The following is a 25,802-nucleotide window of genomic DNA, read 5'->3' on the forward strand; positions in this document are numbered from 1 at the left end:
GAATGAGACGGAAGGGTACATGACTTTAAGAGACAGTACGCACAGGAGGTAGGTAATGACTGTGAACTCCACAAACAGGTACAAGTTTAAGAAGGTACTTAATGACTTCCCGAGAAACAATATGTGCACAAGATGCACACATCTACATCTATAGGCTTAAGATGAAGAATCACTACAGCCTTTTTGTTGTTTTTCCCCATTTCTTTTTTCTTTCTTTTCAGCTACCTTTTCTTTTAGCCAACCCCCAGCCCACCCGATCCCCTTTGTTTCCCTTTTCATGTACAAAGGGGTTGGAAGAAGTTTGACCTATTCGTCACCGTGGTACCGACCATTTCTCAGGGGTACCAACTCCTCTCGAGTGACTTGTCCTCCAGCACGTCGGCTGCAAACTTCCACAGAGCCTCCTCTCAAACTCCTCCATCTCCTCCTCTGAGGCGAGCTCGTTGTCCAGCAGTCGACCAAGTCCTCCAAGATGGTCCCCACGTCCTCCCAAAGGACGCTTGAAGGGAGCAGGCGCTCGTGATCGAACACGCCATCGGGGAAGAACCTGGTCGTCAACCTCTGGAGCTCCTCCTTGTTCTTCGAGATGGGACGGCGGCAGTTGCTGCAGGTTAGCCTTCCAGGCAGGATCCTGGAACTCGAGAGCTCCACGGCGGAACCAGCCCCTCGGCCTCCGCAACTGGGCCGCCCCTCGAGCATGCCTGGGCTGGGCCGGGGTTGCGCCAAGGCTCTGGAGCTGGTGCTATCCAGAAGTCACGTGCTCGTGTTTGTGCCCGTTCTGTTTCTCATGGCTGTGGTGTTCCTGGTGGTGGATGGTGATGATGATGCTGGTGGTGGTCGTGGTCGTGGTGGCTGGAGCTCTTCATGAAGGACTTGGCTTCCCACGGCCGCTCGCTCTTCCTCTTCTCGCGCTCCATCTTGCGATCCTGTTTTCCACCATCCCAGTCCTCGTGGTACTTCTTCCAGGCGCGTTGCTTGGAGTGCTCTCCTTCCTTGCCATCTTTCCCATTTTTTCCCATGCTTCCAATCCTCCTCTCCTCTCCATTTCTCAGACTCCTTTGATGCTTTTGTTCACCATGATCCTTCTTCCCATCCCACTTGTTACTATGTTCCTTTTTGCCATTCTTTGGCCATTGTGCTCCTTTTTGCTCTCCCATTGGCTACTGTGCTTACTCTTGTCTTCCCATTTGTTCCCTTGCTCCTTCTTCCCCACCCACGTCCTGCCCTGGTCCTTCTGGCTTCATTCACATGCTGCTTTCTCTTCCAGTCGTGTCTCTTGCCCAGGCGCTCCGCCTGCTCACTCAGCCTCTTCTGCATCTCCACCAGACCCTCCCTCACACCCTTCTTTTTACCCACAGACCTCTTCATCCCCTCTAGCCGCTTGCGACTGTCCTCCAGGAGGCTCTTCTGCCTCTGAAGCGCCACCTTCAAGCCATCTCCTCTATCTCCCTGCTCCGCTCCCTGCTCCGCCCCCTGCTCTGGCACAGCAGAGATCCGATTTGCTGTCTCAGGCTGGTCTGGCGGTGCGACCGTGGTCTGTAGATGTGGGTGTGGTTTCTGACTCCCGAACTGGTCAAGAGAAAGTACAAAACATCAGGCATATTGCAAGCGATGGAGGTCAAAAGTAATCGGAGATATACCAGTTCTACTCAGCACAGTGACCCACTCTCTCAGAGGTTGGAACAGTGCAGCGACTCTTGTACCTGTTAGCTGGGATAGCTCTGCCACTCTGGCTCTAAGACTCTCCAGCTCCTCTCTAAGGCCAGGCATGGCGCTGAGTTCATCCTTCAGTTTTGCATTTTCTTTCTGCAGCGCTCCAGCCCCTGCCTCCTCAGCTCGAAGAGCCTGGTCCAGATCCTCCTTCTGGGACTAGATGAAACAATGACAAAGTATTGATTTTGTTTACTAGAGTATCTCTAAGTATGAAGGACTTGGACACACTTTGATGAATAGGCTTACCCACACAAAGAAATATACTGTATGTGTGTAAACCTCTTAACAGGAAATGCTTCTAATTAACTACTGTCAGAAAAATCTTTTTGTAAAATATTGGTGGTGTTAAAAACTATGAACTGGTACATAGTAGGTACTGTCTAAGCTTCTGTAACATGCAAAGCCAAACCACACCATGTATGAGTTTGTCACAAGCTGCAAGCACTACACAGAGGCGTACACTTGGACTCTATTTGCAGACACTTCTATTTAAAGCCCCCTACTGCAGTGAATGTAAACATTGTGTTAGTACACGCACGGCTAGCGTAAATCGATATCCTTACTGACATTGCTGTCAGCGAGTTCTACAGCTAAACTACATTTAAAGCAGCAATAAGGAGTTCTGTTCCAAAACTAGCAAGCTAACTACCTAAAAGGCATGCAAAAACCTTGCAAACACCACCAACAGCCCAGCTGACACTGATAGAAGCTTGCCAACACACTAACTGGTGTCTTTTGGCAGTATAGCTGGCAATGTCATACGTGTGAAAGCTTTTCTTCCATTTTTTGCAAGGTGTTCCAGCCCGTTACACAGAACTACATAGGGCATATCTTGGATGGCTAGTGGGGAAGACACAGGTGTTTATCTGTCCTTCACATGACCATAATTCTATCAAAATGAATTTGAGGATGGTACCAAAACTAGTTGCCTATAAAACCATACCTCAAAAAGTGTCAAATTGTTGCATAGTGTTACTTTAATACCCTACTACAAGGGGAAGGAAAGAGCTTCATATGAAAAGTTATTCACACAGTGAACTAGAGGGAAATGGAGAACAGCGTAAACCAGAGGGGATTGGAGAACAAAATGGCTGAACCGACTAACCTGTAGCTGAGCTTCAAGCATGGTTATCTGTTGGTTTTCTTGAGCAAGTCTTTCCAAGAGTTCCTGGGGGATCAAATCAGAGTTAAAACAGCAACCAGAACCAGACATAAATTAGATCACAACCTTTGGTAAAGTACCTAAAATTTTGATATTTCCCCTTCTCAATGTGCATTTAACTACTGCATGGAAATCTACAGAGTACAATTCAGACACATCCCCCACCCTTAACCTGCTTTCGTGTGATATAAAAGTACATAGTCAGGACTGTATGTTAGAAAACACATTAAAAGGTACAAATATAGGTAGGAGTTAAGACAATATAGTACAGAAAAAATGCTGACCTGTTCTGTCATTTCTGAGCCATCAAAGCCGTCATCTGTGAAGAGATACAAGACACGTTCTCAAAACAAGTTTGTTTAAAACAAGAGGTTGATATATGTGCCAAGATATTTCACTCAATCCCATTCAAGTAACCCACATAGGAATAATCTACATACGAATTAAGATGTGCAGTGTTGTCAGCATTCCAAAAACAACTACAGTTCAACTGTACACTAATTACCAACATGTGTTATAGCATTTTTCACCAAGTTCCGCAGCCATTTACCTGCTGATGTTTTGAATGCAGAACAGCCAAGATAGACCAGAAATGCAAATGCATCATTAATATCCAAAACCTCTCAAGATATATATATATATATATATATATTTATTTATTTATACAGACGTGGACAAAATTGTTGGTACCCTTCATTTAAAGAAGGAAAAACCCACAATTGTCACTGAAATAACTTGAAACTGACAAGCTCCAGTTTTGTCTCGTCTGTCCAAAGGACATTCTCCCAGAAGCCCTCTGGCTTGTCAATATGCATTTTGGCAAATTCCAGTTTCGCTTTGATATGATTTGCTTTCAACAGTGGTGTCCTCCTCGGTCGACTTTGGTTCAAACAGCGACTGATGGTGCGATCTGGCACTGATTTACCTTGACCTTGGAGTTCACCTCTAATCTCTTTGGAAGTTGTTCTGGGCACTTTGGTTACCATTTGTATTATCCGTCTCTTCAATTTGTCATAAATTTTCCTCTTGCAGCCACATCCAGGGAGGTTGGCTACAGTCCCCTGGACCTTAAACTTCTGAATAATATGTGCAACTGTTGTCACAGGAATATCAAGCTGCTTGGAGATGGTCTTATAGCCTTTACCGTTAACATGCTTGTCTATAATTTTCTTTCTAATCTCCTGAGACAACTCTGTCCTTAGCTTTCTGTGGTCCATGTTCAGTGTGGTACACACCATGATACCAAAAACACCACAGTGACTACTTTTCACCCTTTAAATAGGCAGACTGACTACAAGTTTAAAGAAGCCTGTACTGCTAATTAGAGGACACACCTTAGTTTAACATGTCTCTATGGTACCATCATTTTTGTCCAGGCCAGTTTAATTCGTTTTTTTTTTTTTAATTATTCTGTTGAACCACAATTCAAAAGCAATGTCTGATTTTCATTAGTTCATTTTCAGTATTTTTTTATTTATTATTACTTTTGTCAGTTTCAAGTTATTTCAGTGACCATTGTGGCTTTTTCTTCCTTTAACGGAAGGGTACCAACAATTTTGTCCAAGTTTGTATGTATGTATGTATTTAGATAACATGCATTCTTCCTACAGTGTAAAAAAAGACATCCAAACTGTACGGTATATATAATTTTGTGTGTCTATATGTGTATAATATTTATGTCACTTAAACTAAACCTGCTGCTCATGAAATCCATTCAAGAACATTTCAGAATGCCAGTGGCCTTGCCATGCAACCAATGACACACAACCTCATGCATTGGAACCTACAGAGTATGTATGGTGGGTGGCCTAAACTAGATAGGGCAGTGTCACCCTTGCCTTGAACACACAACTCTTCAGAAACCATGCCAGCAAAAAACAAAAAAGAAATCCAGCTATGGGAATATGTACTGTATGTAAGACCCCCTGAGACTTGTTTGGCTGTGTCAGCAAGTCAGGTTAGCTTGGGTAAGCCAGTCAGCAAAGTACTGGCTTAACAAACTCAACTTGGGGCTCTAGCAATACAGCAGCCACTGACACATCTCTACTGACAGATACAGCACCACTGACACATCTCTACTGACAGATACAGCAGCCACTGACACATCTCTACTGACAGATCTCCAGTTAAGGACAGGGCATGACTGCCTATAAAGAAAGCAAACAGTAACGTAAGACTTTTAATGGGAAGATGCACAGCAGAGTAGCCAGACTATGTGTGTGCCAATTGGCTGCCACTGAGCGACAGAGGTTTTTTCTTCCCTACGGTCTCACTCCTCTCTCATACCTACCGCTCTCCTGGGGTATGAAAGCACCTGGGGAAAAAAAGAGAGCATCTAAGCTCAAGATGGAGGAGCCCAAAGACACGTTCATTTGAATCCTTCTTACAGAGAGACAAACAAACAGACAAACAAACCGCAAAGATAACATCCTTGGCGGAAGTATTTAACTACGGGGGGGTTTGGTTGCTCGCTAACCCACAAGGTGGCAGTCTTCAAATACCACGGCAAGAACATTTCTGTGCCGCTGCAGCCCTACGTACAGTACAAGATAGTGTAATTCGAAACCATGCTATTTAAAACTGATAATTAGGTAGCAGGGCTGGCAAACATTTTTCTAAAGCCCTGGCAGCCCTTGGAGCAGGCTTTCTTTGGATTTTGGTTGCCCGAAATGAAATAGACTAGCCCACATAAAAAATATTTTGTTTTGTGTAGAAAGGTAGATATCGAGCAATTGAAACCGCTTCAGGATTGCCATTGGTACACATGTGTGTGCACATCAGCAGTAGTGACAGGAAAAATATTTTTACCTACAAAGGCCTACATCTGAATAAAAAAATAAATAAATTCACACAAATTCGTACTAATTAATTTTAACCGATTAAGATCAGGTGAGACATTTGTGTGCTTCTCCATTTAGAGCCAGAAGTGACACGAATGAGTTTCAAACGGTCATTGTCTTCAAGTCCCACAACTGATGAAAAGCATCGTGTTTCGCTGGAATACATGTGGGGAAGGCAAAAAGCATTGTGAGAATGATTTATTTATTTATTTTAAGGCTCTTAGCCTCTGTGTGGACTCCAAAAAGGTTTCTGAAGTTAAGCTTCAGACAATGAGAAAGGGTGACGACTTGAGCGAGTGGAGCGACATTGATGCGGAGTGCAGCAGCTACTTTGATACACCTCAAGATATAACATGCATATCTCAGTGTCTGAACGATACACTGCCTAATTATCTAAACATCAATTTGACTATTATACTATATATACTACTATGGCATGCCACAGGCCACCCAGGGTAAAGGGTGGGAGTGTTGGCAGGAGTATGAACCCAGGTTAGGGTAAGTCAGGTAAAAACGTGTCATAAATGCTTTCATATAAAGCAACTTAGCTATGTGTACACCTATGTTCATTTTCAGGTATATCCGCCTACAAGATAACCAAGCACTTGACGTGGATTGCTCTGACAAGCTGTGGAAACGAAGATGGTTTCTCGACTACCCCACCAGTCAATTTCAGTCACTTCATGTGACAATAGATGAGAGCTTGGTCAAATTTTCAAAGACTGGCCAAAGACTCGCCTTTCATCATTATCTCCCCTTAAACCAACAAAATGCGGTGTCAAGGTGAGCGCTGAGCAAGCAAGCCTCGTTGGGCAAACATGAATTCAAAGTGGTCCAAAACGACAAGCCCACTTTCTGTGTGGCAGGACACCAAATCTTTCATGGCACTATCTAATTACCATGATCCCACTGAGAAAGGGTCAGTGAAGAGGAGGAAGAAAGAGTGTAACCAAACCAAGATTGTAATGACAGCATGGCTTTCCCACTACCAAAAACTCATGAAAGGTGTGGATTTGCTGGATCAGATTGTTGGATGTTATCAGTACAAGCATCGCTCAAAAGGAATGATGGAGGAAGCTCTACAATGAATACATTCCTGCAAGGAAAATCATTCACAGCCAAGTACAAGAGTGGCTACAAAGAGTGGCTGGCACAGGAACTTGTTACCCCAGTAACAGCAAGGAGTGCTCCTCAATGAACAATCTGAGCACGACTGTGAGAAACTCCTCATATTCTTCTCAAACCTCTGATATTTGCTACATTTCTTATAGGCCGCACATCAGTATCTGAAATATTAAACCGGGAAGAGTAAAAATATATGTATTAATAAAATAAAATATATATATTGTTGAAGATGGATGGAGTGAGGTTGAGAGTCCCCAGACAAGTTTTTTCCCCAAAATAGTAAGTCTGCGAATAGTTGAAGGAGGGATAAAGGAGGGAATACGAATAAACGAGGGAATTTTATTTCTGATAGCCCGTCCGACTGGGTGTTGTTACATTTTGGTAGCCTGATAGGAAAACTTGACTGTTCTGGGATGTCTGCCAAACAATTCTGTGAGCTCTGGCAAGTGGTTTGATAATTAAGTTACCAACTAAATTCACACAGCTACATTTAATAATAGATAATTAACTTAGTGGTTACCAACTACATATACACTGCTACATTTCCAGTCCGGAAAAATCTCAAATGTCTCAACCTGTATCACACTTCCCACTGCTGCATGGTCAGACAGTCAAGGAATTCAAAATCAAAACCAAGCAGTTGACTGTAAAATAGATCTGGTGGTCAGATCTGTTCCTGAGTGAACTGGTATCTAGGTTGTTTCCTTGGAAGCAAAAATGATGCAGAGAATGAGATGCCAGTACTTGTTGGAAACCATAAAACCATAAAATTAGGACTGATATAAGGACTGCTGCTGGCTTGTGTGGGAGTACTTGCAAAATGGCAATGTAAATTCTGCTAGCCAAATCCCAGAGACTGAAACCTGATCACACGATAGGCTCAGATACGACAGACCTGAGAAGAAGAGGGAGCCCAGGCACAGGAGCACCAGGGCGCCCACGATCAGCTTGTTGAGGGAGAAGCCCTGTTTCTCCTCCCGCCTCTCGGCCAGCTGGAACTCCTCTTCCTCTTCCTCTTCATCCTCGGAGCTTCGGCCTAGAGTCGGCATCGTGTGCCTCAGGCGCAGGCCGTCTCCTTCTGCTGCTGGATCTGTCCTGACCACCTCCTCCACTGGCTCTGGAGAGAGACAGACAGAGAGAGAGAGAGAGAGAGAGAGAGAGACAGTGAGAGAAAGAGAGAGACAGACATAGAGAGAGAGAAAAATGGATGGAGAGGTCAACACATTAGAGTCAGCAGAATTATGACGTAAGATTAACATCAAAGCACAGATAGAAATGGTTTTTTTTTTCCCCCAGAGTCTGAATGAAATTGGCAACTTTCTGGTGCACAGCCTCATTTAGTCAAACATTTCTCAACATGACACACTAACAGGGGAAGGTGGTGGAAATACTGAAAGACTTCAGCAATTTCAGCTGAACCCCTGATAACGCATACTTAAATATGAAGTACAGTGTACCTATGATGTATCTACGTAACCCACGATAACATGTACTTACATTTGAAGTACACTGTCACTATGATGTACAAGGACAATGTCAACCACTAAGCACACAGTGCATCAATAAAGCCTCTGTCTGTCTCCCTCCCTTCCTCCCACACTCTCCCCCTCTCTCTCCACAGGCCAGTGTGAGCCTCTCTCTACCTGCTTCCACAGGTTCCACTCTCCCAGGCACTTCAACCACCTCCACCTCCAACGATGGCTCCTCCTGCTCCTCCTCGTGCTCCTGCTGCGCTGAAGCAGAGGGGATGGTTTCGGGCTCCAGACTAACAGGAGCAGGGCTTCCTTCAACAGGTCTGGTCTCAGGTGTGGGAGCAGTGTCAGCGGCGGGGGGAGAGCCCTGCATGGACAGACTAAGGTTCTCAACGACCTCAGGAGCAGGGGCCGCAAGGGCAGGAGCCGAGATGACATCAGGGGTGACCTCTATGGGGACGGGCTCTGGAGTGGGGCTCCTCTCAGACCGTGGTTCAGAGACGGAGCTTTCCTGGGTGAGAACCTCAGGGGCTGAGGCTTCCAGGACGTCTGGGAGAGGGATGTCAGGAGATGGGCTCCTATCAAGAGGCACCTCAGAAGCAGAGCTTTCTGGGGAAAGGGTTTCAGGAGTGACAGTTTCTAAAGCAACAACTTCAGGGGCAGGGCTTTCTTCAGGAAGACCTTCAGGGGAGGGGCTTTGCCGGAGGAGACCTTCAGGGGCGGAGTTTTGTTGAGGAAAGGGTTCAGGGGTGTGGCTTTCTTCAGGGGACATACTTTCCTCTGAAAGGACTTCAGGGGTGCAGCTTTCCTGGGCGAGGATTTCTTCCATGGGGCTTTCATGGCCATAGCCAATGTCAGTAAACATGTCAGAAGAGGGCGGGACGAAGGAGGGCTCCTCGGAGAAGAGCATGGATGCTTCCGAGGTCATGGCAAAAGGGGTGGAGCCCAACAGGTCGCTGTCGGGTGGTGAGCTGGTGATGGTGTCATGGATGACGGGAGCGTGGATCTCTGGGTCAAACTCCTCCTCGTCGAACCCCGAGAAGGAGGGGCCTACGAAGGCCGCTGCCTCACATATCACTGGGGAGGTTTCCTGGCAGACCTGTAGACACCAAACAACTTTCACAATTAACAAAATATCTTACTCAAACTCTAATGCAACTTAACTTATGCAACCATTTATGCAACTTTATTCATGAAGCCATGTCCTACTGCTACCCATCAATATGCAATGTACAAACAAAATCAGTGCCAGACAGGGAAACCTAGAAGCTTCCAGACTAGCGAATACAGCATGACATCATACAAATCAGTCACTGATTACAGAAACCAGGAGAGTTCTACATACACATATTTCTCAGAGCATATATGCCCAGAAAGCAACTAAAGCCAACTAGTCTAAATATTTAGAAAATTGTGAGTGTAAGGATTTAAATGTATACACAGTTCATACGCAGCCCTGGCTCTGTAAATAGGCAACAAACAAAGTGACTCAGAACTAAGCTATACACAATTCAAGCCAATCAACATGTTTCGGGAGCAGCGAAGGAGGGGTATAATTGAATTGGCTGTTGAGCTCAAATATCAACAACCTTTCCCCAGAATTGCGCACTTCTCCTTGAACCTCAACAATCACGAATGGAAGGATTAAAATCGAGGATGGCCGGTGCAAAATAGAGTGGCAGGGCACAGGTATGTGTGATATAACCGCCCTGCTGGGCAGAAGGTAGACTCCAAGACTTACCTGGTGGCCCTCTTCTGACAACACTGGTTCTGCTAGGGCATCTGTTACACTCACATCACTCTCCATTAGAACACCTGCTAAAACACAAGCCTCAGCTCATTACAAAAACAAAACAACATAGACTAACAAGTGCCCATAGAGGACATACTGTTAATCTGCTGTTGTGGAGGAAGGTAGGTGTCATGCTATTTTTGGATTTAGGCTCTGGATTTGTTTGTCCTACTCAGTGGATCATGGTCTTGTGCCTCAAACAAATAACAGATTTAAATAATCTCACTTTAGACACTTTAGACAACACAACACAGTTTCCAAAGCCTTGAACTACTAACCATATTAGTCATTGCAATCTAATGCTTTTTTTTACACGCCGGAGGAAATGTCACAGGCTCAGACAGACGTTAGGTATCAATTTAGGGTAGGGTAAGTGGGCAGAATTAGGACAGAGAAACAGAACAATACAAATATACTGAAGAAAAAAACCAGGAGAAAGGTGTAATATATCTAAGAAATAGTATAATAATAATAGTATAATAACAACAATAATAGTTTTCTGGTTTTACCTGTTCCTTCCTCTGGCAGCCCTGGAACTCCACTAAGACTTTCAGTCCCATCCTCAGGTCCTACTGTTTCAACAGCAGCCTCCTACAAACAGATACATCAGCATTAAAAGGTTAACTATTCAGCACTATCCAAAAAAAACAGTCAATGCTGGAGCTCTAGAATTCATATAGTATAAGTATACATAAAGTATACTCTTAGACTCTTACAAGTGTCTTGCTCGGGCCCAGGGACAAGATGATCTCCACTCCCACCCCCTGAACGGCATTTCCAGACAAACAACTCTGAACCATACAGTCTGTATAATTAAGCTGGTCCTATTAACCAGTTCACTGACTTATTTACAATGATGGTTTCGGTGAGCAAACGCCCATGTAATGCAGTCACTTTATGCCAACCACAATGTCAACTCCACTGATTTTGAAACCCATTTTTCTATATATGACATTACACTGCTTACACGATCGCAAACTAGTTAAACATCACATGCTTTTGAGAGTCAAGAGCTGCTTATCAGTAAGGTGTTCTTACCTCTGGGGAGAGGATAGTCCAGCTATTTGTTGAGGACGCACTGCTGCCGGTGCTGTGGTCAGACATCGCCCCCACGTGGATATCGACAGCACCTGAAATACAGTGATTTAATCTGTCGGGGTGAGTCATCTCACCTGTATGGGGATCTTGACACCAGACGCTTTTAAATTAGCACGATTTACACACAGTCGCACCTGTACGGTTATAAAACACCTTATTCTGCAGGCCTCGGCGCTCTCATAAAATAGCTGCCTGACAAGCTAGCGGATGCAATACAGCGTTACAGTGACAATAGGCGTATACCAACATGATTCATCGTTTCACTATCTCAGCGGCAGTCACAGACAAAAACGTGACAACCGTTAGTTTCACATGCTTACTACTACCCCTATGCTCGTATACCGTACTATGAAGCCTTAAGTGTTCGACATATTACTAAAGCCTGTTCCCTCATCAACAACCAGGACATTCACTTAGTGTTACATAACACAGACGTGGGAACAACACACAGTTAGTTAAGTGTTGTCACCACGAAAGACAGGAGAGTTTCTATCTACTACACTCTGGAACAAAGACATAAGAAACGGCTTTTCATTTCGCCTGACGACCCCAAAAACGTGACCAAAAATGGCCAAACAGCTTGAAGGAGAAAGTTAGCGACGCTTCCAGACTAGTGGAGGGTTGGCCACACAACTGCGCCATCCCAGACAGAGTATCCTTAACTATTGTTATCATCATTGAAATGTAAGACAACCCGTTACCTATAAGCTAAGCTTGCTAACATCCTAAATCAACAAATGCCTCTCGTGAAACTAATCTGCTAACGCTAGTAATAGCTAGCATGGTAACCTTTTATTTATGTAATGACTAGGCTTTATTGTTAGCAAATATTAGCTTTTAGCCAGCTATCGCTACCTAGCTTTCCAATGAAATTACATGTAACGTTAGCTTTAGCTGTGCGTGCCCCCGTACAATCACAGGACTTAAAAACAATGACATCAACTAAGCTGAACAAGTGTGAGGTTCAACAAATGTCGCCTTACTCACCGTGTTACAAAAACGGCTTCTCAGTTTTAAATGACTGAAAATACTTTTTTTTGTGATCTATTCGTAAGGATCTCCTTTCACGAACTTCGGAACTTTGGGAATTCCAGACTGCGTAGCGCACTCTATTCCAATGGGATATCGGTGGAGCGCAGACGTAACTGCTCTCAGACAGCTGGCAGCCAATTGAAATTTAGTGTCGTGTCTGCGAAACGGAGCATTTTCGTGGATGACTGACAGTGGCAGGTGACAGTAGACCGTCTTTCTATTGACTAGGGAGAAACTAAAGGCTGAGGAAGACTTACCAGGCGTATTTATATACGGAAAGAGAGAGGGAGCTCTACCCACCAATGTGCCGACACGTCTGCACTGCTACCCACGTCTACCCAGCAATGTGCAGACACGTCTGCGCTGCTATTTCTGAGGGGGATTCCCTATGGAGAATCCCTCGTGCCCACTGGCATATAGCCCAAACATCATCAACCAGTGCGCGTTCTCAAGTTCAGCGAGTGTGTCCACCAACCAGGACATGACACGACAGGAGATTACAGAGGTGTTGGGCAGACTTTGTATAACCAGCATCATTGTAACAGATACTTTGGTGATTCTGTCATGCTCTAATGTTACATTTTATGTCAGTCAGTTATCAGTGGACTATTTTTTGTGTGCGTGAATGAACAATTGCTAAGTATAGTGAATCTATTTCATTCATTGTGTTTGCTACAATAGCATCCCTCTTGCATTGGAGAATCAGGGTAACTGTGTCTATCATCTTGACCACAGAATGGGATCATTCATAACCTTGCCTATAGTGTTACAATCCAGCTGCTTGGCTGCCACATAAAAGTGTGAAAGATGGTGGTGACTTAATTTCATTGTTTTGCACAATTACAGACATCATGTTGAGGATAAAAGATGCCAAACTGTTTTCTCTAGGGTTTTGTCAGTGGAATTAAATAGTCGTGAAATTATTTCTCAGAGGTCATAGAGATGGCATAGTTTGACTGTATGGTGTTCATGGTTCGTTTGAGTTTTGCAAATTCATTACATTTCTCTGTGAAAAGAAGTTCTGGGGCAACCTGTTTTGGAGGGTTTGTAACCATGACGAAAATAATGCAGGTATTGTAAAGGTTACTGTGAAGCATCTGCATGATAAACACGGCATAACTCATAGTTCAAACTAGAAAGGCTTTGTTTATAGAGGTTACAGTGGATTTGAAGTTGGCCTTCAGCTTTTCTACATTTTCAGGGATTTTACAGTCATGGTGTTTCTTTATGGTGCTTAACATTTTCTTGACTTTTTACTGGTGCAATAACATCTATGACACTCTTCAAATTTCAAGTTCAAATTATCCAGGAGTATATCAACTGTCTCTCTTGGTTGGTGACATAGCTATGGCCTCCATAAACTGAGCAGTAGTACTCTCCTTTATGTATCTTCTCTGAACAGAAACAGAGCTTATTTGAACCTTTGGAGTACCCAGGGAATCAAAGAAGACACAGGAATGATCAGAATGGCCAAAGTCCTTAACCAGTACAGAAGTGATGAGACCTTTTAAAAATAACCAGATCCAAAGTGTGGCCTTGAGTCTGGTAGGCTCTTTCACATGCTGTGACAGACAAAAAGTGTCAAGTAGTGCAAAGTGTTCTTTGGCATTATTGTCCATGTCATTTTCTATGTGGATGTTAAAATCCCCTGTTATGATACAATGAAGTTGTAATCAATATAGATAACTGACACTAGTTCAAGGAGTATCTTGGAAATCTGTAAATGGTTAAAACTAAAATTCGAATGTGAGCTTTTCTTTCTGCCTGTTCGGCACGTATTCATAACACTGAAATGTATTGGTGCTGTCTTGTTAAGAACAGGAGCACTGCTGCTTTCCTTAACCAGGTCTCAGTAAGAAACTAAATTGCAGGATATTATCATGTCATTAACTGAAAAAGACTAGAAATGGCTAGAAATCTAGTAGAGCTAGCTTCATCGTCCCTGGGGCAGTCTGTGGTTGTGGTGACAGATTAGACTGGTTTACTCCATAAGCATACTGGGTACTGGGCATACTGGGCTTGTTCTCAGAACAGCTGCCAGTGTCATATCTAATATAACAGAGACTGAACACATCACACAATGTTTTGTACACTGCTGTTGGCATCAATGGTGCTCACTGAGCATTCTGTGCTCTGTGCTTCCAGGGGAGCTGAAGGACAAGGCTGCTGCTGACGATGTTGAAGTGACAGGTACAGGGGGGAGGGGGTGCCCTGTGCTTTTTGGGAGAGCTCTTTTTTGGGAGGACTTGTGGGCTGGCTGGCATGGAAAGTAAAAGTTTAGTCTCGGCACACACCAGTTCCTCCATTTTCTCTGAAAATTCCATATGTGGGGAGGGATTATATTGAGAGAGATAGGGTGGAGGATGAGAGGGGTGTCTGTGGTTACTCTTGTCCAGTGTCAGAAATTCTACCTGAGTCATGGTCTTTAGTAGCGGGGATAGTGGTTGCTCTGAGCTGTCTGTATGCTGTTTCTTTACCTGTGGCGATGTTTAATGGTTCTTCATCATGGTCAGAGGCAGGTGGCGAAGGCTGTGGTTGCACACATAGTGTTAAATTAATGCAAGAGGCAGATGGGTGGCGAAGAGCAAAGAAAAAGGTTGTCTTTAAGTGCTTTCATTCCAGACCTGCTCAAATTCTCTGCACCTCTAGAATAGATACAAATTGTCAATATAATTCTTATTCTGCAGGTTCTGCCCATCCATGTGTTGAGGCTGAGCCGTGGGGAAAATATGACTTCCTCAGGCTGGAAGAGGCCCAACATTTGAGCTGTCAGATTCTCAAGTGTGTTAAACAGTTCAGTAAAGTCCTTTTTAAGGATTTATGACTCTTCTCTGCAAATGTCATTTTTTGCCGATATGCAGAATCATTTGATCGACCATCCGGTGTTGGGACAGAATGTTGGGAAGCTCATCATTTAATTGGTTTTGTATAATTACATTGAATGATTTAAATGATATACATGCACGTGTACCAAAGCATAGGTCAAAACATTGCTAAATTTGGCTAATTGTAAAAATGATCTGGTTCACTAAAGAGAGATGTAATTTCTATCTCTAACAGGCAATTGCTAGCAGACCAAATACAGCAATGCTCTTTTCTCTGAAGGACATTTGCTTAAGTTTCTTAATGCAGTGTTTCCCAACAGAGGGTACGTGTATTCCTAGGGATACTTGAGCAGCTTGCAGGGGCTACGTGGAAAAACTGGGGATTGTAATTTGAGAAAATATTTCAAGCCCATTGCTAAGATGGTATGTGTGTGTCACAACTAGTTCCCCTCTTACAGACGTCAACTGTTATACTACTCTGTGAAGAGGTCATGTTCACGAATGTCACAACTGGGCGCAAACCAGTAGACCAATAATTCATGGCATAGTCAGTCAGAGTAGGCTTAGTGAATGCTTTTAGCATTAAAGTTCAAATCCGAGTCTCGTCGTTTCGGATAACCTACAATAAATAATGACATATCCAATACACATTTCAGGCAACAACGACGATAAGAAACCTCTTAAGCGGTCATTGCCGACAGATGCCAAACAGTCTTTGACTGAAAATGAAGCCGAATTGATGGTGATACACAGCTGCTTTGAAAGATAATAAGCGAAACCATGCCCAAATGAGCTATGCTTCGCTGTTGTACAGAGACAACGGGCTGCCTCGCTAAACGATGCACACCTGTAACTCACGTGACCCTGGTTATAATTTAATCGAGAACGAGGGCGTAGTGCCTTTATAAGACTGCGTCAATGGTCCCGTGGAGTTATCCCTTCTGTTGATGTTTATTGATTGTCAAACATGGCTTCATTTGCAAAGGTGGTTGTGTGTGTCCTCATTGCTTGTGTCTGTAATGGTAAGGTTTCCCCTGGTTTCTGTTAGTTGTGTTTTATCTTGAAATTCTGTCTGAAATAGTCACTCGTTTTGTCTACCTTTGAACAGCATTCGGTTTTCCGAAGAGAGATGTGAACTTTAAGGCCTCTGCAGTTGACCGCCAAAGTGATGATGTGGTTGTCACCACAACACCCGTTCCCCACAACCAGACCACCTCTGCCCCTACTGAAGCTGGTGGTGAGGTTTCCTTTTAACGATATTTATGGGTTCTGTTGAGTCTTGATTGTGTTGGTTAAATGTTGACTCTTGTATGTTTATCCTAAGGTGGTGCAAGTGAAGATGCTGTGGCTACTACCCCAGCACCTAATCCACACAACCAGACAACTTCTGCACAAACTGAAGTTACTGGTAGGGTGTTTCTTTTTAGTTTTTGTTAGGTTTTTGTATAAAATGTGTGTAACTGTGTCCCTTGGCTTCTCTCTGGCCCCCTCACTCATGTGGAATCCCAAGATGGAGCCAGTGAAGATGCTGTGGACCGCCAAAGTGATGATGTGGTTGTCGCCACAACACCTGATCCCCACAACCAGACCACATCTGCCCCTACTGAAGCTGGTGGTGAGGTTTCCTTTTAACGATATTTATGGGTTCTGTTGAGTCTTGATTGTGTTGGTTAAATGTTCACTTTTGTATGGTTATCCTAAGATGGAGCAAGTGAAGATGCTGTGGCTACCACCCCAACACCAAATCCCCCAACTACATCTGACCACACTGCAGCTACCGGTAAGGACATCAGTGCATGTCTGTTTTGATGGAACACTTTGAATGTTTGCGCCCCCCTTTTGACAGTGTCGCTTTCTATTTGTGCGTAATCGCAAAATGATGCAAGTGAGGGTGCTGTGGCTGCCCAAACTGGAACTACTGGTAAGGGAGTTATGATTATACAAGGAACCACTTGGATGGTCCAAACCGTTTGCTCTTAAAAATGTATTCACAAGGAATCTGATTCAGTGCAAGGGTCTAGGAACTTTGAGTGTTGTGGTTTGGTATGGTCACTCGTTAATGTTTAAAAATGTAGCCTGGCAGGTCTCTAACAAATCTATACCTGTAGTCACAAATGTTTGTTTGGTTGAAGTTGAACAGCTCTGCCTGGAGCAGTGGCATACTGTAGGATTTCAGACAATAAATGTGCAATTAAAAAGGTTTTTGTTTCTTCTCCCTGTAGTATCCCATACGACTGAAGTCTGATTCGACTGCTCCTCTGGTCACAATGACCTGTCTGGACTTTTTGCCTCTACATTTTGACTGCAATAAAGGACAGATTTGTATTTTTTAATCAAATGTTGTCTTGCCTTTTTCGAATTGAGGCCTTGTCCTGTTTTGGTAGTGGAGATGACTATGAAGCCTCTTTCCTAACGTATTTCCTGTAGTGGTTTTACTATATGCTTCATGCAACAAGGCCTTCAACGACTCTACAATTTAAAAGCATCTAGTTGTGTCTGAATTTGTAAAATGGTTGAACTGGTAGTGATGCACTATAATGGTGAACTGCTTGTGGCATTTCAATAATCTCTACTGTACTGTTTGACATGTACATCTCAAGTGAATTTGCGTGGTAATTGGTAAACTGATGTCCGTCCCTACTAAGGGAGTACTGGCCTTAGTAGGCCAACCCCCTGAAAGGCATTCAAACAATAACAGCCTAGTTGCGGCTGAGGGAACCTTGCCATTGTGTTAACTGGTGTCTCTTGGCAATACAGTTTACAATGTTCTGCTGTGAAAAGTTTTTCATGGGGTCTTTAGTCCCAGAGCAGCAGGGACCAAGTGCATATCCAGGATGGGTAGTGGGAATCTCTTGTTCACAGGACCATATACAATCAAAATAGAAATATCAAAACTTGAAGTCTTGTGTTAATGTTTGATACAAACCTATCCAATTATATAACACAATGGTCAGCCTTTTATTTGTTTTGGAGCAATTCTGATTGGTGTTTTACTTTACATCAATGTAACGGCTATATAAATGGCATACAGTGTATGTACTTAACTTTTTAACACAGAGCTGAATATACCATTACATACTTGTGGTATCTATTTGTGGAAGTCTACCTTTACTATATCACAACTAGTTTGCTCTGCATTATATATTAGCAAATCTGTTGTAAGTAAGGAAAAATGAAAGACATGAAGTGTAACATATTTAACAAAAAACACCTGCTTCTCACGTAAGAACAGATCTGGCCCTGATCTAGCATGAAGCCGTCCCAGATATTGTTCCGGTATGGGGCTGCCGCATCAGCACACAGCCATTTAGTGATCTTGTTAGCAATAGATGCTCACATGTGGCGTACCAAACACACAGTACTTCTCTTCATGAACAATCAAGCTGGCCAAGCCATGTTTGATAGTCATGGCTCATGAATGGCTGGAGGAATGAGTGAATAAATGAATGTACTTATATGAACAAACCTTTACACCTAACTGTACCTGTTTAGATTACCCAAAAGGGCTTCACATGTGGTAGGGGCACTCATAATGGCGAGGGCTGCCACCACAGACTCACGATACATTGGCAGTGTGGTGGAGGGATGCCCACAGTGTTAGTGATGATAGGCTTGAGGCTCACACTGCAACCCGCGTCTTCGGGAATTGACCACATGCAAAGAGAAGATGTGATTGAACTTCATTGCAGCACTCAGGCTTCTACCTACCTGGAGTTTAAGTGGCAAGGCCCTCGTAGGATGTACCTTTGAGGAATGGACCTGAGTTAGCCTCGAGTGAGAGTGCTGAAAAACATCACATGAAAGGGCTTTGTCTTCCTTGATCTTTGCCTGTGAAGAAACAGTGTGATGGAGGAGGAACAGTGTGATGGAGGAGGAACAGTGGGATGGAGGAGGAACAGTGTGATGGAGGAGGAACAGTGGGATGGAGGAGGAACAGTGTGATGGGGGGGGGGGGGGGACAGTGTGATGGAGGGGGACCAGGAAGATTTGGCTCATTTGGTCTATATTATACACTCATACACACACACGCACACACACACACACACACACACACACACACACACACTCACAAAGTGGCACAGTCAGTCCTCACAGGCAGGCACAAGGAGCAGCATCCATCTGGTCACTCAGCAAGACATTGAAAACGTACAGCTCACTGGAGCAAGTGACCTACTGTCCGATTAAGTATCTCTGTCTTTTCCTCTGTGTATGTGTGTTTTGGCAAGTTTTTGTTTGGGCTGTTTCTGTGGTTTCGTTGTTTGTGAATGTTTTTTGCACCTATATGTTTACATTTTTTTTCTATTACATGCTGATAGATTTGTGTAAATGACTCTAATGCATCATATGATCAATGTTCCACTAAAGACAATATTCCAGTCCTTCTCGTGCTCATCCACCATGTCTTCTCTCCAAGTTGCCATCTTTCACACACTCATGTTCTCTTTCTAGTCTCTTTTCACACCTTCCCTTGGTCATCCTCTAATCTTTCACCATTTCTCAAAGCGTGTGTGAAGGACAGTGAGAGAGAAAGAGAGAGATCGTGTCTGCTTTTTCCAGCCTTGTAGGGATATGTTGCTCCCTCACCACGCTGTGTCTTAAGGTATAAGTTACATGCACTTAAAAAATATTTTGTTGGATTTGCTTTGTTGTAATGTGGACATCGTTGCACATTAATGTGTGAATCAACACAGATTTCTCTTGAAAGCCTTTTAGACACAACTTCAACTAATTTCAATGGAATGCTTCACAATAAGATGAAAGGTGCCAAATGTCTTTATTTCATCTATAAAACTAGCGTTATGTTATGCAGGATTGATATACAGGTATATATCCACCATAATCTTACTCAGTGATGTATTGTTAATATTGCTATCACAGAAATGACATCAAAATCTCACAATGTCATTGCTTTTAGACATTGCGCTTCCTGAATAACTCGGGCAGCTATACTGAGCGTCACCTGACATGTTCATGGGGCAACAATTCAGTTAGTTTGCAAATCTGAAAATCTGGTCACTGAGTAAATAGTCTCTTTCACCAATGAAATCCGTAACAATGTCAGATTCAAAACAATCCGTAATTGATAAAGAAATGGCATTCACATTTAGCAAAGTCACAGCAAAGTTCCGCGTGTCTTCATTCCTACATGAAAAAGCATTTTACGAAATAGTAAAAGCGAACCTCCGCGAGATGAGAGACAGGCAACACATGCCAGCAAAGATTTTTAGTAGTGACTAAAATAGAACCACCTACCTAGCAAACATGGGTAAATGGCTCAAACATCCAGTTGCAGTCACTCCGGATTCAGGTTAAGGGTAGCGTGGTGACAAAAGAAAAAATTGCCGGCCTGAACACCGGTAGTTAAGTGAAAATATATATTTTGTATGGATTTACTTGTACGTTCGCAAAATGTCTTCATATTAAAGGAGAGTAATTGAAATGATTTTCATTCAAATCAATGATCAGTTGTGTAATATAATATAATATAATATGTAATATTAAAGTGTTTAATTTGACTTTAATAGAACACATTTAGGAGAAACATGAACACGCATGAGTGAGGGGGGGGGGGGACTGTTGGCATGGCAAAACAGCTCAACAGGTACATAAGACAAAAAAGGTTGGGAACCACTGTCTTAATGCATCCCAATAAGTAGGCTTACATGTCTCCTCAGACATAAGTTTATCCCATGAAGATAGAGCCCTCTTAGAGCCTGTGTGACTGAAATTTTGAAGAAATGTCAGCACATGGAGAAACTCCACTCCTTTTGAAAAATTAAAGAAACATTGATACTTTTGCACTGCCCATTTAATTGTGCACATTTGTGTTAGTGATTCTGCTTTTTGAGTTCTTGTTTTTCCGGCAACATGTGCTTTTGTTTACATTTTGATCATGTGGTGGTGACATGTGCCTTCTGTTTTTGTTTTGAATTGACATGTGCCTCTGACTCCACCCTGTCTTTGTTTGATTTCCCGCCAATTTGTTAGCACACCTGATTTCTTTTTGTTGCGATTGGTTTGTGGGTATTTAAGCCCGGTGTGCCTATCAGTCTCTGCCAGATTGTGCCAGTTTATTACCTGTGCCTTTACGACTATATTCTGTCTGCCTGCCTGTCTGCCTGTCTGCCTGTCTGCCTGTCTGCCTGTCTGCCTGTCTGCCTGTCTGCCTGTCTGCCTGTCTGCCTGCCTGTCTGCCTGCCTGCCTGCCTGCCTGCCTGCGAGCGATCTTGACCTTAGCCTGATTTTTGACCTGACCCTGTTTGGATTCTTTGTTTTGGATACTTCTGCCTTGGACTCTGTTTGCATGTTGGATTTTTGACCTTTTGCATGCCTGTTGACTACGAGACTGTTTTTGCCTTTGGATTGTTCCCTGAGAACTTTATTAAAACTAACTCTGAACCTTGAGCTGTGTTGTCTGCTAGAGGGTCCTTCACTACTGAAAGCCTAACAATTTGATAGGCATCCAGAATATGCAAAATCAGGCATTATTAGATTTTCCATATTCCTCTTGTAATGAACAGCCCTCTTAAATTCTATTCTTAGGTCCTTGGAGACCGTGACGTCCTTCAGGTTTATTCAGTGATGGAAGATTCCACATCTGTGTTTCATCTCTGTCCTCTGCCTGTCTAGATTTACACAGTAACATACAGGAATTTCAGCACAAAATTGCATTATTTGTTTTGTGAAGTGAATATAAACAATAAAATGTAAACTGAGATACGTACATATTTAAACCCATCTTTTTTTACTGAAAGAATCACCATACCTGTTCCTTCCTTTGAGGACTTTAGCCTTCTGTATTGAAGATCCTCTATATCACTATCATTTCCAGGTCAACAATTGAGTTTAGGAGCTTGATTTTCCACATTTCAGACTGTCCAGGGCCCTATTCGTCGTAAGGGTTGAAGCTAAGTTAATCAATTGTCCTTTAGCCCGTTAACATTAGCGAGCTGATTGAGAACAGCAAATATCGGTTCGTCAACGGCTCATCCGCCTCTAAATAATGTGGTTAATTTCAACCAGGCTAAATTTATCAGGGCAATTGCGCGTGCACGTCCTACTTCAAAAGGCAGGAAAGATCGATCACCAAAACAATGATTTCTAACGGTATAATGGTTCTAAACTCAAAGAAAAGGGCTCTTTTTTTTCTCTGCTGGCGAGCAGGAGATGAACATGAAGAATACAAGACCACAATCATGGCAAAATTCAACACCGCCACTGCTGTGAGAGCAAGGTGTGTTGGGATGTTTATAGGGTGATATCTATGTATGAATACCTGAAGGCAAGTGTCAACTGGTACAGAGGTGTCCTCTACCGGGTCGAATCTGCAAGGTTGCTAGTTCGAATCCCCTCACCTCCTTCCTCAATGTAGTTTTACATTTCCTTGTAAGTCGCTTTGAATAAAAGCGTCTGTTAAATGACAATGTATTAATAACAAATGCAATAAATTGAAGCAGTGAAAATAAATTGTCTGTATTTCTCTCTATTCTTATCACGAGTCCACCTTAATCATTTTCTACAATAATGAATAGTGTACTAATAACACTCATATAATTATGAGTGCTTTGTTCTCCGCATCACCGACACTACAAAAATGTACCACTCGCAAAAAAGTGCAAGACAGTCAATGTCAAAGACTAAAAGGGAATTTTTGGTTCAAAAGCGATTCATAGATGATAAGGCTGAAGCAAATTTCACGAATATAATGAGATCGTATGAGCCATACAGTTATGACTGCTCCTTAAATGACATGGTTGAGGATTTCAGCATTACCTTGTCATCTGCTTTAGATACTGTTGCTCCACTAAAGACTAAGAAGAGGTCAAATGACAGAATCTCCCCTTGGTTAAACAATATTAATGTTAATGAGAGTAAGAGAATCTGTCGGGCAGCTGAAAGGAAATGGAGGAAAACTAGACTCACAGTTCACTTTAATATATACAAAGAGTCAATAACTGCCTATAACAAAGCAATACGTATGGCAAGAAAGGATTACTTTTCCAAGGTTATTACAGAGAATGCTGGAAATTCTAGAATATTATTCTCCACTATCGACCAGCTACTCCACACTGCCCCTACTCCACCGCAGTCCTCCGCATCAAAATGTGAAGAACTCGCACTGTTCTTCAATAACAAGATAACTTCAATTAGAGCCAGTATTATTTCTGATGTAAACGCAGATGGCCTCAGAAAACACTGTAAAAAAGATGCAACCATGGGAAATTTCACCTGCATCACATTGGTGGATCTTTGTAAGACTGTCACTGAGTGCAATTCCTCCACCTCATGTATTGACCCTGTACCTACAGCATTTTTTAAGCGGGTGTTTGACAGTATTTCAAGTCATGTCCTGAAGATTATAAATACATCTCTTCAAACTGGCATCTTCCCAGATGCCTTTAAAACAGCTGTTGTAAAACCCTTACTAAAAAACCCCAACCTAGATGGTAATGCACTGATCAACTATAGGCCGATTTCCAATCATCCATTCATTAGTAAAGTACCTGAAAAGATAGTTTCAGTGCAAATAAACTCCTTTCTCAAAGAAGACAATATCCTGGAGAAATTTCAATCAGGCTTTAGAACATGCCACAGCACTGAAACTGCTCTTACTAAAGTAATCAGCGACCTCAGACTAAATTTGGATGCAAATAAGGTCTCAATCCTGGTCCTCTTAGACCTAAGTGCAGCATTTGATACTATTGATCATGACATCCTAATTCATCGTCTTGAAAAGTTAGTTGGGCTTTCTGACTCTGTATTAAACTGGTTCAGAACATACATCAAAGGGAGAAAGTTTTATGTCAGGCTTGGAGATCATGTGTCTAAGAAACATGACATCTGCTTTGGGGTTGCACAAGGGAGCTGCCTTGGTCCATTATTATTCTCACTGTACATGCTGCCACTTGGGGACATCATTAGAGAACACAATGTATGTTTCCATAGTTATGCTGATGACACGCAACTGTACATCTCTGCTGAGCCAAATGATGCTGCAGCAATAAACTCCATTACTACCTGTCTTTTGGCGATAAATAAGTGGATGAGCAATAATTTCTTAAAGTTAAACGAGGACAAAACTGAGATCCTACTAGTCGGCCCTAAAACAAAAAGAGAAATGCTGTTTAATAATTTGGGGAAATTAACTCCCTTGATTAAATCGGAGGTTACAAGTCTTGGTGTTATTTTAGATTCAGATTTAAGCTTCAAGTCTCACATTAACAAGGTGACGAAAACATCATTTTTCCACCTTAAAAACATAGCTAAAGTCCTGCCATTTATAAATCAAAAAGATGCTGAAAAACTGATTCATGCCTTTATTTCAAGCCGTCTTGATTATTGTAATGCAATCCTTACTGGCCTCCCAAAAAAAAACAACTGAGAGACTTCAGCTCATTCAAAACTCTGCAGCTCGGCTATTAACCAGAACCAAGAGGAGAGAGCACATTAGTCCAGTTTTAGCTGCTCTGCACTGGCTTCCAGTAACTTTTAGAATTGACTTTAAAGTCCTTCTTCTAATATACAAAGCCCTTAATGGGCTAGGACCAAGTTACATTGCAAACTCCCTAGTCAAATACTTGCCCTCAAGAACACTGCGATCATCGAATGCTGGTTTATTGGAGGTTCCCAGCAAAAGCCGTAAGAAAATCGGGGACGCAGCATTTGTCCCCAGTGCTATGGAACATACTGCCTATAGACATCAGGGAAGCCAGCTCGCTTAACATCTTTAAAAGAAAACTAAAAACGTACCTCTTCACATTAGCCTTTAACTAGCTACCACTTCGCACTATATATATAAATAAATACATTTAATTTAATTTAATTTAATTTAAATCTCTACTGGTGATACTAAGGGGTTAGATTAAATATATCTCTTATAATTATAATTATAATTTTTTTTTTTTGCACTATATCTGAGTTATGTTTCTTTGATGTCTATTTTTATGTGCATGTAATTTCTTTGTGCATATTATGTATTTGCTGTAAAGCACTTTGAGCTGCATCCTTTTGCATGAAAGGTGCTATATAAATAAAGTTTTATTATTATTATTATTATTATTAATGTTCGACTGTGGTGTTTGCAATAAATGACTCGAGAAGGTCTTGTAAATTAATTATTCCTTGTCGGCTGAATCGGTAGCGCTCATACAAGAACTCATCATAATGGAATAATGGATCTTGGCGATCGCAAAGAACTCTCTCCCTACGCTAATCTAACTATCTAATATCAGTCCTTGGTCACTGGGATCCCTCATTTTTCCGGGGGTGTGGCAAGCTTATCCAGCTACACTTCAGTTAGCCTGCGCTGGAGCAGGTTAGTGCTAATTGATATGTTACTATGGTGATTTATCAAAAGTTGCTTCCACGAACCAAAAAGAGGGGCGTTTTTTTTTATCTTAGCCTGAAAATTAGCTTGCTAAACCGCTTAGCGAGCTACGACGAATACCCCCCAGACCAATGGTCCAGACTGTTGTTTGCAGATATTGATGAGTGTATTCATGCCACAGCAATCCAGATGAGGTTCTAAAGCGTCCAAATGGTTTCAGTAGGCTATGAAGTACACAGGTGGTCTGTGCCATAGAGCAGAGCAGCTCATTGAAGGAGTTGGCAGCTAGAATGTCAAAAAGACAGTAACATGAGAGGACGTGACGTATCGTGGTCACACATACAGCCACACAGTGAAAGTGTGATACATTTGTAGTTTCCTGTTATCACAAACAGTTTTTTCTTAAATATGGTGTA

At 42.6% G+C, this 25,802-nt stretch overlaps 1 protein-coding gene and 1 long non-coding RNA gene across 4 annotated transcripts; one reads left to right on the forward strand and one right to left on the reverse strand.

The window, feature by feature from the left end:
• Nucleotides 1-1,247: 1,247 nt before the first annotated feature.
• On the reverse strand, nucleotides 1,248-12,636 carry pbxip1a (pre-B-cell leukemia homeobox interacting protein 1a). Of its 3 annotated transcripts, none has more exons than XM_042710572.1 (10): nucleotides 12,190-12,636; nucleotides 11,143-11,234; nucleotides 10,614-10,695; nucleotides 10,054-10,130; nucleotides 8,484-9,411; nucleotides 7,736-7,957; nucleotides 3,160-3,194; nucleotides 2,819-2,881; nucleotides 1,704-1,869; nucleotides 1,248-1,569 (listed from the first exon to the last, which is right to left on the reverse strand). In XM_042710572.1, the coding sequence occupies exons 2-10, from the start codon at nucleotides 11,206-11,208 to the stop codon at nucleotides 1,508-1,510; spliced, it is 1,701 nt and encodes a 566-aa protein (XP_042566506.1). In that variant the 5' UTR covers nucleotides 11,209-11,234; nucleotides 12,190-12,636; the 3' UTR covers nucleotides 1,248-1,507. The 3 variants fall into 3 exon arrangements, with proteins under 3 accessions (XP_042566506.1, XP_031441727.1, XP_031441726.1); XM_031585867.2 differs by having other exon boundaries at nucleotides 10,054-10,127; nucleotides 12,190-12,634; XM_031585866.2 differs by lacking the exon at nucleotides 12,190-12,636 and adding an exon at nucleotides 11,337-11,650.
• On the forward strand, nucleotides 11,677-16,242 carry LOC116224938. Its single transcript, XR_004165801.2, has 3 exons — nucleotides 11,677-11,886; nucleotides 14,380-16,081; nucleotides 16,168-16,242. It is a non-coding gene; the product is annotated as an uncharacterized LOC116224938 (long non-coding RNA).
• The last annotated feature ends 9,560 nt before the right edge of the window (nucleotides 16,243-25,802 follow it).

The sequence above is a fragment of the Clupea harengus genome, chromosome 19 (assembly GCF_900700415.2).
Source record: "Clupea harengus chromosome 19, Ch_v2.0.2, whole genome shotgun sequence".
Lineage (NCBI taxonomy): Eukaryota > Metazoa > Chordata > Actinopteri > Clupeiformes > Clupeidae > Clupea > Clupea harengus.